This window comes from Heteronotia binoei, chromosome 21 (assembly GCF_032191835.1).
Source record: "Heteronotia binoei isolate CCM8104 ecotype False Entrance Well chromosome 21, APGP_CSIRO_Hbin_v1, whole genome shotgun sequence".
NCBI classification, from domain to species: domain Eukaryota; kingdom Metazoa; phylum Chordata; class Lepidosauria; order Squamata; family Gekkonidae; genus Heteronotia; species Heteronotia binoei.
The window spans coordinates 101,548,059-101,561,908 of record NC_083243.1 but is presented as its reverse complement, the minus strand read 5'-3'; the positions used below and the strand labels follow the sequence as shown (position 1 = coordinate 101,561,908).

Sequence of the window (13,850 nt, the reverse complement as noted above, 5' to 3'; positions counted from 1 at the left end):
GCTGTTCAAAGGGGAGACTTCATGGCCTCCATAGATCTGTCGGAGGCCTACCTGCATATCCCTATCACCAAGGGACACCGCAGGTTTCTTCGCTTCTCTTACGACAGGCGTCATTACCAGTACAGAGCTCTGCCTTTTGGCTTAAAGTCTTCACCAAGAGTGTTCACAAAAGTCTTAGTCACTCTCGTGGCGGTCCTCCGGTTACAGGGGGTCTCTCTGTTTCCGTACCTGGACGACATTTTGGTCAAGGCCCCGTTGGCGGAGCAGACGAAACAAGACCTAGATTTGACCATAAAAACCCTCAGATTGCACAGGTTCGTGATAAACGTTCAGAAGAGCTGGCTTCAACCTTCCCAGTCTCTGACACACCTAGGGGTTCAGATCAACTCCAGCTTGGACAGGGTTTTTCTAACCCCAGAAAGACAGTCAAAGATCTTGCAGCTGGTTTTGTAAGTCCAGCAACGGAAGCGAGTCAAGCTGATGCTACTGGCAAAGTTGTTGGGAATGATGGTTTCGTGCCAGGACATAGTTCAGTGGGCACGGTTCCACACGAGGCCACTCCAGAAATTCCTTTTACCCTTCCAGAAGCAGATAAGTACCAAAAGCCCAATTTCACTGACATTACCAGCCAATCTGTTGAAAGATCTCGAGTGGTGGCAGACTCCCAATCGTTTTTCCTTGGGACAGGAATTGCGGGAACCAAAAAGGGTGGTGTTGACCACGGATGCAAGCCTTTTTGGCTGGGGAGCGCACATGGCCGGAGCGGTAACACAGGGTCAGTGGAACATCCAAGAGGCCAAAGAAAGTATAAATCTTCTGGAATTGAGAGCCATACGACTGGCCATGCTTCAGATGGAAAAAAGACTGACAGGGACTCATGTCCTGATCCAAACAGACAACATGACAGCAAAGGCCTATGTGAATCGTCAAGGAGGCACCAGGTACCGGAAGCTTCAGGACGAAGCTCAGGTCCTGTTCAGATGGGCAGAAGTACATCTTCGATCCATCAAAGCCATCCATGTGGCAGGAAAGGACAATGTGGTAGCGGACTGGCTGAGTCGGCAATCACTGGACCAGTCGGAATGGTCTCTTCATCGCGAGACGTTTCGAGAGATCTGCCAAAGATTCGGGACGCTGGGAGTGGATCTCTTTGCTTCGGACGACAATCACCAAGTGCCTCAGTATTTCTCAAGAACAAGAAGCAGAGGGGCGACGGCGGTCGACGCTCTGAACTCAGACTGGCCGAGAACTCTATTATACGCTTTTCCTCCGTTCCAGATCATCCAGAGATTTCTGCAGAGGGTCCGGGAGCAGAAAGCGGAAGTGATTGTGGTGGCCCCCTTTTGGCCCAGGAGAGCCTGGTTCCAGGAACTTCAAAGTCTGTCGATATTGGAACCGTGGCGAATTCCGTTGAGGGGGAATCTACTAGTGCAAGGCAAACTGCATCATCCACGACCAGAAATGCTGCAGCTCACTGCTTGGAGATTGAGCGGCAGCAGTTGATTAGTTTGGGTTATTCTACTAAGGTGGTAGACACCATGTTGTCTTCGAGGAAGAGCTCCACTAGCAGGAGCTATAATGTTACCTGGCAGGTTTTTCATACCTGGTGTGCAAATAAGGGGCAAGACCCTTTACATGCCTCAGTTGCTGTCGCACTGTCTTTTCTGCAGGAGGGGCTAGAAAAAGGCCTTAGCACTAGCACGCTGCGTACGCAAGTGGCAGCCATAGCAGCGGTTAGAGGGTCTAGGAAGGGCAAGTCTATTTCCACACACCCGCATATCAGGAGGTTCCTAAAGGGGGTGACCTTGGTTAATCCACCGCAGGTGCATAGGTCCCCGTCTTGGAATCTAAACACAGTGCTGAAGGCACTATGTGGCAAGCCTTTTGAGCCTATGGCATCGTGTAGCCTTAAGTTGCTGACCTTTAAGGTGGCGTTCTTAGTGGGCATCACCTCGGCACGCAGAGTGTCGGAGCTTCAGGCTCTTTCGATTCATAAGGATCTCTGCATTTTATATCAGGACAAAGTAGTGCTTCGCACCGATCCTGCATTCATTCCGAAGGTAAATTCACGCTTTCATAGGGCGGAGGACATTGTGCTTCCTTCTTTCTGCCCTATTCCAGTCCATGAGACAGAGAAGTTGTGGCACTGTTTGGATGTCCGTAGAGCCCTTAGTTTCTATTTGGACAGGACTAAGGGGTTCCGTCAATCTGACTCTTTGATTGTCTCCTTGAGGGTTTCAAACAATGGACACAAGGTGTCAGCCTCCACCATTAGTAGGTGGATTAGGGGGTGCATCTGTGAGGCCTACAAGGCAAAAGGTTTGGAGCCCCCAGTGGGAGTGACGGCTCATTCCCTCAGGGGAACAGCCACTTCAGTGGCCTATAGGGCTTTTCCTTCTCTGGAGGTAGTGTGTAAGGCGGCAACTTGGAAGTCGGTTCACTCCTTCACTAAGCACTATAGGATTGATAAGGCGGCCTCAGCTGAGGCTGCGTTCGGTAGGAAGGTGCTCCAACACGTGGTCTCGGGACAAAGCTGAAGTGCCCACCCAGGGACTCGGCTTTTTTATGTCCCAAGAGTGAGGACTGGCCCACTCCTGGGACCACTGGAGAACGGAAGATTCTATTCACTTACCGTGAAGTTTTTCTTCTCTGTGGTCCCGGAGTGGTCCAGTCCTACCCACCCAGTTGTGTCAGGGGGGGTATCAGCTTTGTCCTGGGACTGCAGAGTTGGAGGTGGGCACTGTGTTGGTTACTGGGTCCCTCACTAGAGCCCCTTGAGTAAGGGTTCAGGATAAGCTCTGGAGGGAGGGGACTGTTTTTTGTTTCCTGAGAGATGTTCTCTCCTATTGTTCTGGAAGTTATTATTAGGGAGGTAGGATAGCTGACAGAAGAACTGGCTTCTGAGGATCAAGCACCTCCCCTTCGGGTCAAGTTTGTTAAGCCCTGCAATAGAAGAGGAGGAGCTGTGATCCCCAAGAGTGAGGACTGGACCACTCCGGGACCACAGAGAAGGAAGACTTCACGGTAAGTGAATAGAATCTTCCGTTCTTCCTTTCTGCTGCCCGGACAACACCTACCTTACTGCGTTCCTCTCTCCTCAGCTCATCTTTTCGTGTTTGGTATCGTATTCTCCTTTTTCTCTTACCTTTCTTCTGTCATTTTTCGTCATAATTTTTTTTTTTTTTAAAGCCCTTGTTTCTGCGCTTTCCTTTCCCTATTTTTCTCCCCTCCCTTGTCCGGAGTGTATGGAAGGGAAAATTACTTTCGGAGGTGTGAATCTAAAATCCCTACTTCAGACGGACATTCGTACTGTCTTTTCTGCTTGGGTGAAGCTGATCGGGTAGATATTTGCCCTCATTGTGCCAGCTTCGGTAAACAGGCACGAAAAAACCAAGCGGCCAGACTTCAAAGTTTCCTGCTCGAAAAATCTCTTAGGGCTATGCCCAGCTCTGATTCGCCGCCTCCCCCACACCGAGCGGGAGATTCGGCTGCGTCGGCTGCTCCTCAACTTCACAAGAAGCATAAGTCTGACAAGAGACCATCCAAGCACTCCGACACCGGCCACAAGGCTTCGAAGAAGTCTCGCCATACCGATTCGTCCGCCTCGGCCCCAAAGAAATCCCGCGATCCAACAAGGTCGACTCCAACAACTTCCCCAAGGGCCACCACTTTGACCACTCTAGTGACATCGATGGCGTCAGTTTCCACACACTCTGCTCTGATCCAACCTCTTTTTCCACCAGAACTTTCGACGCCCTCCGACGTCATCTCCGATATGCCTCATCTCACTCCTCACTCCCCAGCTGCAGTCGAGGTTATGCTGGTTTGATCTCGCACGCCCTCACCATTCAACATCCTCGAACCCGACCCCTGTTCAGATCCGACTTTCTCTCAGGAGCATCCCCAGTCTTTGCTACAGGCTGGATCCTTTCGAGACATCGGAGTTTCTCCTCTCTACAGAGAGTTGTCGACACAGGTTTCCACCCAGCATGTCCAATCCCGCTCACTGGTTCGACGTCGTGATTTCCGTTCACGCTCTCCAGTCTACCGTGAATACCAGGACTATTACCAGAGGGGTCGATATGAATATTCCTCACTCTCCAGATCGCCATCTCCCAGACATCTCCGGGTGTACCATCGCTATTCCCATTCCCCCTCGGATGAGGGTTTCTGTTGCTCTCGGTACCGTGAATTCGAGGTTGCATCTCATAGCCGTGAGCCTTCTCAAACCCGAGACCCGGAGTATCTCTTTTCTCGAGACCGTGAAGCCCTTCGAGTCCGTGAACCTCCTCGGTACCGAGAACCTTTTATACCCCGCACTGCTTCCACCACCATATCTGCTGCTCCGGCCACGACTTCTACTTTGGCCATGACTTCGACTGCCTTACAAGTACAATCTAAACCTTCCAAGGAATGTGCATCCACATCTGCACCTACCAAGCCTCTGATCTCTCCTGGAACCGAGGAATCCCAATCCGACGGGGACAGCCCAGGCTCTTCTGACTCCGAAGATCCTCCTGGCTCTCCTGCCTCGGATTCCACGCAGCCAGCCCGTCTTTCTCCATCGGACGGTTCGAAGGCCTACCTTAACCTGATTACTACCATGGCTGAAGCCTTGAATGTTACTCTTCCTTCCGACTCACCCAAGATTTCTGACATAGTCCACGATCTGGTTCAGGTGGATTTCCCACCAGGGTCTCTCCTACCTATGTTGCCAGTGCACTTGGAAAGTCTGTGTGAGGCCTGGGACAAACCTACTTCGATTCCACCTACTTAGAAGCACTTTGACTCTTTGTACAGAGTACATGCTCCTGGTTCTAAATTTTTAGCCTCCCATCCTGCTCCAAACTCCATAATCGTGACTAAAGCCAAACCAGGCACCCTACTCCTCCTGATCATGAGGGCCGGACGTTGGACACCTTGGCTCGCAAGATTTACAACCTTGCCTCTGCTAATTCCAAGCTTAACAATTACTTGGTTTATTTTGTGGCATATACATTTAATCTCGCCAACCAATTTACTCCTCTCATTCCTTCTCTGCCTGAGACTTCTCAGAGAGCTGCATCTAATTTAGTCTCTGAGCTATCACAAGTTTCGAAACAGCAGATTAACACCATCAGACATGCCGTTTCCTGCTCATCTGTGTTCGCTTCATCGGTGGCATTGCGTCGACACACTTGGCTGAGGTCAACCAACCTGTAACCCAATATTAAACAAAAAATCGAAGACCTACCTTTTGATGGTCTTGGCCTCTTTCATGCATCCACTGATGAAGTCCTCACTTCGGTAGATGACGGCCGCAAGAGGGCGAAGCGCCTTGGAGTCTCTCAGCCAGCCTCCCGGCAGTTCAATCGACCTAAGCCCTGGAGACCATCTTTTCAGAGGTGTCAACACTCTTCTAAGCAATCCGATTACTGGAAGAGGAAACACTCCCCCCCCCCAACAAAAGCAACCCTTCCAACAGAGGCCACGCTCTCAGCAGACAAAGAAGTCTTCTCAGCCAGCCAAGCAGTCTCTTTGACTCCCCTCTGCATCTCACTCAACAGCTGAATCCCTGCTATCAAACACGTTTTCTCCCGTTCTATCCAACCTGGAGCTCAATTACCACGGACTCTTGGGTGCTCACCATAATCCGCCTAGGTTACGCAATTGAGTTCGTTTTGCCACCTCACCACCTCTACTTCACTGTTACTCCACCCTCCCCTCATCTCAAACAAGAGATTCTGGACTTGCTCCAAAAAAATGCCATAGAACCTGTTCCTCCTCACCATCGGGGGACAGGTTTCTACGCACGATATTTCCTGGTGCCCAAGAGGGATGGGGGCAAGCGATCCATTCTGGATCTCAGGAGACTAAACAAGCGGATAGTCTACAAGAAATTCAGAATGATCTCCGTCCAATCCATCCTTCCCCTAATTCCGCAGGATTTCTGGATGGCATCCCTGGATCTTCAGGATGCTTATGTCCATGTGACCATCAGACCTCAGCACCGCAAATATCTTCGCTTTGCCATGGGAGAACATCACTTCCAGTATCGATCCCTCCCTTTTGGGCTGTCCACCGTCCCCAGAGTGTTTATGAAGTGCATGGCAGTAGTCACAGCTGCTCTGCGTCTTCGCAACATTCCATTGTTCCCATACATAGATGACTGGTTACTCATCACTCCCACAGCACATCAACTGGCGAAGAATCTCAAAACAACACTCTCTCTTCTCGCCTTCCTGGGCATGTGTGTGAATGCTACCAAATCTCACCTCACCCCAACTCAGGACCTACAGTTCATAGGTGCTCGTCTCTGCACATCTCATCTAGTTTTTCTTCCCAGGGATCGTGCCCACACCATCCTGTCCCTGGCCCAAGAGGTCATACATACCCCAACGCAACCTGCAATCACCATCCAACATCTTCTGGGCCTCATGGCCGCAACAACCTCGGTTCTTCGATTCGCAAGACTGCGCATGCGACATCTCCAGCTTTGGTTTGTTCGTGCCTACCATCCACACATACAACCACAGAATACAGTTCTCACTGTACCTCAGAGGGTTCGACTCTCCCTTGTTTGGTGGACAGTACCAGACAATTTACTTTGCGGAATGCCCTTTGTTCTTCCTCCTCCGTCTGTCATCGTGACTACAGATGCCTCCAAGTGGGGATGGGGAGCCCACGTAGAAGACAAGACTGTCATGGGTCTGTGGACTGCCCCCGAGAGGGCCATGTACATAAACTGCCTAGAACTCATAGCCATTCACAGGGCTCTTCAATCATTCCTTCCATCTGTAATCAACCAACATGTCCAGATCACAACCGACAATATGGCCACAGTTTTCTATGTGAACAAGCAGGACGGTACCAGATCTATCCGTCTGTGCCGCATAGCCATACTTCTTTGGGAATGGTGCATCAAAAACAGCATCTACCTGACTGCCTTTCATCTTCCAGGGATAGAGAATGTCTTGGCCGATTCTCTCAGCAGGATTCGCATAGATGACCATGAATGGTCCCTCAATCCACATTACTTGCATCGCATCTTTGCATGCTTCGGGACTCCAAAAGTAGATGTTTTTGCTACGAAAGACAACTCGAAATGCCCTCTCTTTTATACCAGGAGAGGCAACGATGCTTTCCTCCACAGCTGGAGTGGTTCTCTTCATTATCTTTTTCCACCAACCCCTCTAATTACCTGATCTCTACTCAAAATTGCTTGGGACGGTACAGACTGCATACTGATAGCGCTATGGTGGCCACGGCAACCGTGGTTCATGAGACTCCTTCAAATGTCCCATCACACTTATCACTGCCTTCCCCTGGCAGATGATCTCCTCTCTCAAGATCACGGCCAGGTATGGCACCACAACCCCCAAATTCTAGGACTTACAGCTTGGAGAATTTGGCCACATCTTTACCACCGAGAGTAGTGGAAGTTATCCTGAATGCTAGAAAACCTTCTACCAGGCACTCATACCAGTGTAAGTGGAAGCGCTTCTGCTCCTTTGCATTCTCTCAACAACTTGATCCAGAGTCTGTACCTCTCCCTTCGATCCTAGAATACTTGCTGTCTCTACAAGTGTCGGGGCTCAGCTATTCTTCTTTAAAGGTTCACCTTTCAGCCATTTCTGCTTTCCACAAGCCTATTGACGGGCAGACTGTTTTCTCCCATAGACTGTCCAAATCATTCCTCAAGGGCATGTTGCACCTTCACCCTCCTAACAAACCGATTGTGCCAGTTTGGAGTTTGTCGTTAGTTCTTCCACAACTTATGAAACCCCCGTTTGAACCCTTGACCACTGTGGACCTTAATCTTCTCTCTTGGAAGACTGCCCTGTTGGTTGCTCTCACTTCTGGCAAGCGGGCCAGTGACTTGTGTGCCTTCCGTTCTGACCCACCTTATACAGTTTTTCATAGGAACAAAGTGATCCTGAGAGCGGATCCTGCTTTCTTACCCAAGGTTGTATCAAAATTTCATCTTTCAACTTCTGCTTTGTTGCCCACGTTTTTTCCTAATCCTAAAGACTCTGGACAAAGAGCTCTGCACACTCTTAATGTCAGAAGAGCTTTGTCCTTTTACCTCTCTCGTACACAACCGTTCCGTAAAGACCCTAACTTACTTGTGGCCTACAGCAATCCTCAAAGAGGACGCAAAATTTCTACCCAGAGACTCTCTAAGTGGGTATCCATTGCAATCCGGTTGTGTTACGAAGTTGCTAAGCAACCTTTACCTGAAGGCCTTAAGGCTCACTCGACTAGAGCAGTCTCGACCTCTTCGGCCTTCCTGGAGGGCATCTCCGTAGAGGATGTCTGTGCTGCTGCATCATGGTCCTCGCCTTCCACGTTCGTCTCGCACTATGCCTTGGATGTTCGTGCCAGACGGGACGCCTCCTTCGGCCAAGCGGTCCTTAGGTCCATCTTCCACTGAAATCACCCCAGGTGAGTGCATGCATACATTGTAAGTATGGAAATGTTTTTTTCTTGCCAGCAACCACCTTCCTTTTGACTTTCAGCTTGCTAGTCACCCATGTGTGGGACTGCATAGAGACCACAATGAAGATAAACAGTTTGCTTACCTGTAACTGATGATCTTTGAGTGGTCATCTGTGCAGTCACACACGCCCACCCAGCCTTCCCCTCTGCTGGCTTTTTCTGCCTTGGTTTTTACCTTTGTAGACTGTCAGTAGTGACTGGAAGAAACTGAGTGGGAATGGCGCCTCCTGCTCACTCCAGGCACGCACAGTCGATGCCTGCTCCCCAGGGCGAGCAGAAAGCGCGCCAAAAAATGCTCTAGGCGAGCTATTGGAGACTCTGAGGTATGGATCCATTGCCTGTGGCAAGACCCATGTGTGTGACTGCACAGATGACCACTCGAAGATCATCAGTTTCAGGTAAGCAACCTGGGTTTTTTTGTTACTGAGCTTTCTGATTGCTATCCTGCACTATGGACAGTGATTAAGGAACTCCACCTTGCATTTCCAACATCCTATTTGTTGGAATGCAGTTTTAGTGTGGTCATCCAACTTATCTCCAAGTAAAGAAATTTACTCTAGATGACGCAGTACTGCAGTCTGAACACTCTGCTCACGACTTGAGTTCGATCCCAGCGGAAGCTGGGTTCAGGTAGCTGGCTCAAGGTTGACCCAGTCTTCCATCCTTCCGAGGTCAGTAAAATGAGTACCAGCTTGCTGGGGGGAAAGTGTAGATGACTGGGGAAAGCAATGGCAAACCACCCCATAGTCAGAAACGACTGGTGCTTGCACAGGGGACTACCTTTACCTTTTTTGAAGTAGTTACTAAATGTGGTATCTAAAATTCTTTCTAAATGACTGTCTGACTTTGAAAAGTTATCACTAAAAGTTTTAATGGGTTTTTGAATAAATGTGCAATTAATTGTTACTATTATGAATTTTATTGTTACCTTCCTTAGTGGATTATGCAAACTGCTGTTCTGAATAATGCTTTGTATAGGGTAGCAGGCACTGGGATGAGTTTGTGGAACCAAGCAAGTAGCCAAAAAAGTTAGGGAACTGACCTGATCTCTGATTTTAATTTTGATAAACAGAATATAGGAAAAAATCTCCTGTTGTCAGGGTGAAATCCCTATTAAGATAGAAAAAAAAAATGATGAGGACTTTTTGCTGTGAATCTGTTTCATTTTCAGTTGAACGGTATTAAATCTGCTCACAGGTATACATAGTTTAGATACTTACTCTGATTGTTCAAGTACTCAGGTTTACAGATGTTGCTTTTCTGTAACATTAATCTTCAAGGAAACACTGTTAGTTCTTTGTCTGTGGCACTCCTAAAGTACATTAGTATAGAATAGTCATCCTATTCTGTCCCATTGGTTTGCTGAAGTGAAACATCTTGTACAGAGTTTGATTCCTAAAATGTTTGAGAAAACAAAATTCTAGTCCTGATGCTCATTGAGGAATTCTTGAAAACATTAAGCACTGATTATTGCTACCATAGAGGTGAGCAGGAAAAGGGTAGATCCCACAGCACTGCTGAGCTGAACTTCCCTCAGCTCAGCAAGCAGAATAGTAAGGTCAAACTTTTTAGCTTTAGAAAAGGAACACTAGTGTATGTTGGAGAGGAGCAAACTCAGAATCTGATTGGTTTTACAAAACTATGGATATTTTAATTTCACTCAGCTTGGGTAATGAAAATAAACCTGTCAGTTTCAGGTTTTGGATTTTCAAAAATGTTGTATATTAAGCTTTCAAGTACAATCAGTACCACAAACGCCATTAATGGAATGCTTGTTTATTTTAAGGAGGAAAAAACTGTATCCAATGTATTAAAAAAATAAAATCAAGGAATATTTCTTTATGCCTTTGGTTTCGTACATGCTTATTTTTGTAAGCCCTGTACTGAACACAATTTGACCTGACAGTAGCCCTTTAAGAGATATGTTGGCAGTTAATCCTCCCTGGTTTGCAGCATGTCTACATTGCATTAAGAATGCCTGGAATTCTGGAGGGAAATAATAGAGAAGCTTTGACCTCCCTGTGCACATGTGCAGCTGACAGCATCCCTTTCGCCTTTGCTGTGATTAATGCTTCAGTCAAATAACTTCATATCTTTTTCCAAGTCCCATATAGCATGTAAGGCTCCTGTTCCTGCTCCCTACATCTGACAGTGGACTCTAACACACACAGATTTCTGCCATAGTAAATTTGCTCATCTTTAAGATGCCATTGGACTTTTCGTTGTAATCACTACAATTTACTAACATTGCCTCTCTGGTATTTGTCTCTTATTTTCCCCCCATTTTCTTATGGATAAAAGATTTTCAAGAATGTAAGATGGATAGCAAATAGTCCATAGGTAACCTGCCCATAAAACAGGACAGTTCCATTACTAAGCAATGCATTTGTTTCTTTTATAGGTCTGAGTGCATTAACAAATTTGCCTCTGTCTTTGGGACCATGCCTCTGAAAGTGGTGGAGCACCGGGCAGACCCAGTCTTGTACAAAGATGACTTCCCTGAAAAACTGAAAAGTTTCCCGAACATTGGAAGCTTGTAAAAATTTGCAGCAAGGCAAATTGGATGCTGGAATCCAGTACACTGAACAGCACAATGAAAACTATACGGCCTTGAACAAACATCCCAGGAAGTAGCATGGAAAGAGGATACAGAGATGAATGCCCCATTTAGGCTTAATTCAAGCTTCTTCAACATGGGACAACATTTTTTTTAAAGAAGGGTAAAGCAGCTGTTTCTGTACTATACCAAAATGTATTCTTTCCTCACTCTCCATGGGTCTGCCAAAATGCCAGGGAAATATTTATTTATTCCAAAGAGATTACTCTTAAATGACTACACACACACACACTCAGAGGGAGAGAGACTTTAGTCATACATAACAGAAACCATTTTGCTACTGAACAGTTGTAACAATGGAACTAATTGTTAACGTTCTAGGAAAGCAACTTTCTGTCTTTGTTTCATGGCCCAGCCTGCCCTTAATCTGTGTGAGGTTATTTTATCTATAACCCATGAGATTTACCACTGATTCTCCACTGATACATCAGCCTTCTTGTCCATCAGAAAAGAAAACTGGCATGAGAATGAGTTAATGGTCTGCTTTACAATAGAAGTAGAGAAAATGACAGGTAGTAAATTACGTTTTTCATTTGAGTATGTTTGGTGAGTGTACAAGTTTTATGTTTTCCATTGTATTTATAAAGAGAGGAGTGTACAATTGATCCGCTACAAACACACATCAAAGTGTGAGTAATGTGTATTTCCATTTTGGGTTGTGTAAGTGCCGTTTTCATACCAAGGTTAGAACAGTTTTCAGTTCAGTGTGGCTAGTTGCCATCTCCGAAACAAGGGAAGGTATTGGTGGAATGGTTTTTGTGTTTCTTAGGTTCTTGCCAGGTCTTGGCTCAACTTTCCACTTCCTTTCAGTATCTTCTCAGTATCATATTCTCCTACCTATTGTCTCTTCTTCTCCTATCTGTTAAGTCTCCTCTGTCCAGATGATTCAAGGTTAACTTTCTGGCATGCTTTTCTAAAGTGAAATGGTTTCTTGCACTGTTGATTGCACAATTTAGTGCTAAGTCAGTAGTATAAAACATAGTGCCATAAAAAGGAGTACCAGGTTATAAAACAAGTCTTTCATAGTCCATCATTATGGGCTGTGCCACTTAAGTTTGCCTAGTACTTCAGTCTGCCATTTGATATAGCCCTTGTTTTCCCACAAAATGAAACATTCCAGTACAGTGTTATTCAGAGCCTTGACTTGCATTGGACCACTGGTGGTGTATACTTTCCTTAAGATAAAGCATAAGTAATTTGCATAAATAATTATGTATGTGTGCTGGGGATAAACAGCTGCTAGCTTCTGAATTTGAGGGAGAATTGTGAAATATGCAGCAATGGAAGTTCACTTGCTTTGTCCATAAACACTGGAGATAGAATTGGAATTCTGATTGGCAAATAGAATCTGTTTCATTAGCATCCATGACACTTTTGTAGGTGTTTGTGATGTTTTAAATGTATATCTAAGCATGGCAGGTCTGAATGCAGAAAGGAGAAGTTGTGACTGGCTGCACTTACTTATATAAGCTCAGTAACAAACACAAGTATGCCTCTGCATCAAGTGAAAACAAGAGTTTTGAGAAACAGTTGAAATATCTACCTGTATTCTCTTGGAAAACTTTCAACTATGAAATGGAGCCTTCACCGTTTAATTCAGTGCCTCAGGAACAAACTGTAATTGTCCTAAAGCATTTCAGCTGTTTATACCACACTTGTTTTATTTTTTATTTTTTCGGTGGTCTGTAACCTAGACATTTTCTGGAGATCACATTTCCCAGTGCATATGTACGTGCATAGAGCTGGATCCTACCAGTTTTTTCATTCAACCTCACCCAACTCCCCTTCTCTCTGTAAAGACCCCGCCCTGCATAGTGCTTGCCTATGTATAGCCCATGATCTCTGGACCAGGCTTTTTGGTGGTCAAAGGACACTCCTCCTCCCTCTTTTACCAGATGAAAAGCAGGTAGGATCCAACCCAGTTGCTCTAAAAATGTAAAAATTAAAAAAAAAATTAAAAATGCAGTGTGCTTGAGTCAATATACTTTTCTAGCTTCTCATTTTGTGTAGCTTATAAAAGATTAATGGAAAATTATTTTAAAGGGTACAAGGTGGTAAAATTAGGCTATTCTGTTTCCATCACTGAAACTGTAGAGAACTACAACAACGATCCCTAATGTGTGATGCCCCTGGGCACCATGGTGTCCACTGAGGAGTTCCTGGTGCCCATTTGCTGCTTACGGCTTCAGCAACAAGGGGAGGAGCTGAGGCAGGCATCCCTTAACAAAGTTCTTCTATACCCAAGATACTAGTCTAATTTATAGTTTCAGTTGTGCACACACACACAGTACTTAAGAAAGAGTGGAATAAAATTAACCACAACTGTATTGGTTACAGCTATAGTAAGCCTAGTAATGATCCAGTTCATCAGCTGATCACCCTGCCAGTTGATGATCCATTGGTCACCTTGGGATAGCAGATTTTTGGATCCCACAAGGGTGGATGCCTAGAGGTGGTCTCCCCTGCCACCTAAGCATGAGGGTGATCTTCAGCCATGCCCCAGGATGGGTGTTTCAGTTGCTCCTCATGCTAAGATCCCCTAGGGGGGTCCCCACACTCAGGAAATGGGCACAGAGGCCAATTCCCTGAGACCATTCAGCCCATGCTGATACCACCGAAAAAGCTAGCCCCCGACTACCGGCTCCCACCCAAGCTCCTACAGATGTAGCCAAGTGCATAGGGCATCACCATGTAGCCATATATACATACCCCAATCAGATAAATGAACCCCATCAGGGCCTCCAGACAGGATGAA

The 13,850-nt window shown here is 46.4% G+C and overlaps 1 protein-coding gene across 1 annotated transcript in view; it reads left to right on the top strand.

Moving 5' to 3' along the window:
• The window catches only part of EXT2 (exostosin glycosyltransferase 2), a 164,340-nt gene extending 151,265 nt beyond the window's left edge, over positions 1 to 13,075 (top strand). Inside the window, exon 14 of the mRNA XM_060261890.1 lies at positions 10,880 to 13,075. Coding sequence (XP_060117873.1) covers positions 10,880 to 11,018 — 139 coding nt within the window. The 3' untranslated portion in view covers positions 11,019 to 13,075. The remainder of the gene's footprint in view (positions 1 to 10,879) is intronic.
• The last annotated feature ends 775 nt before the right edge of the window (positions 13,076 to 13,850 follow it).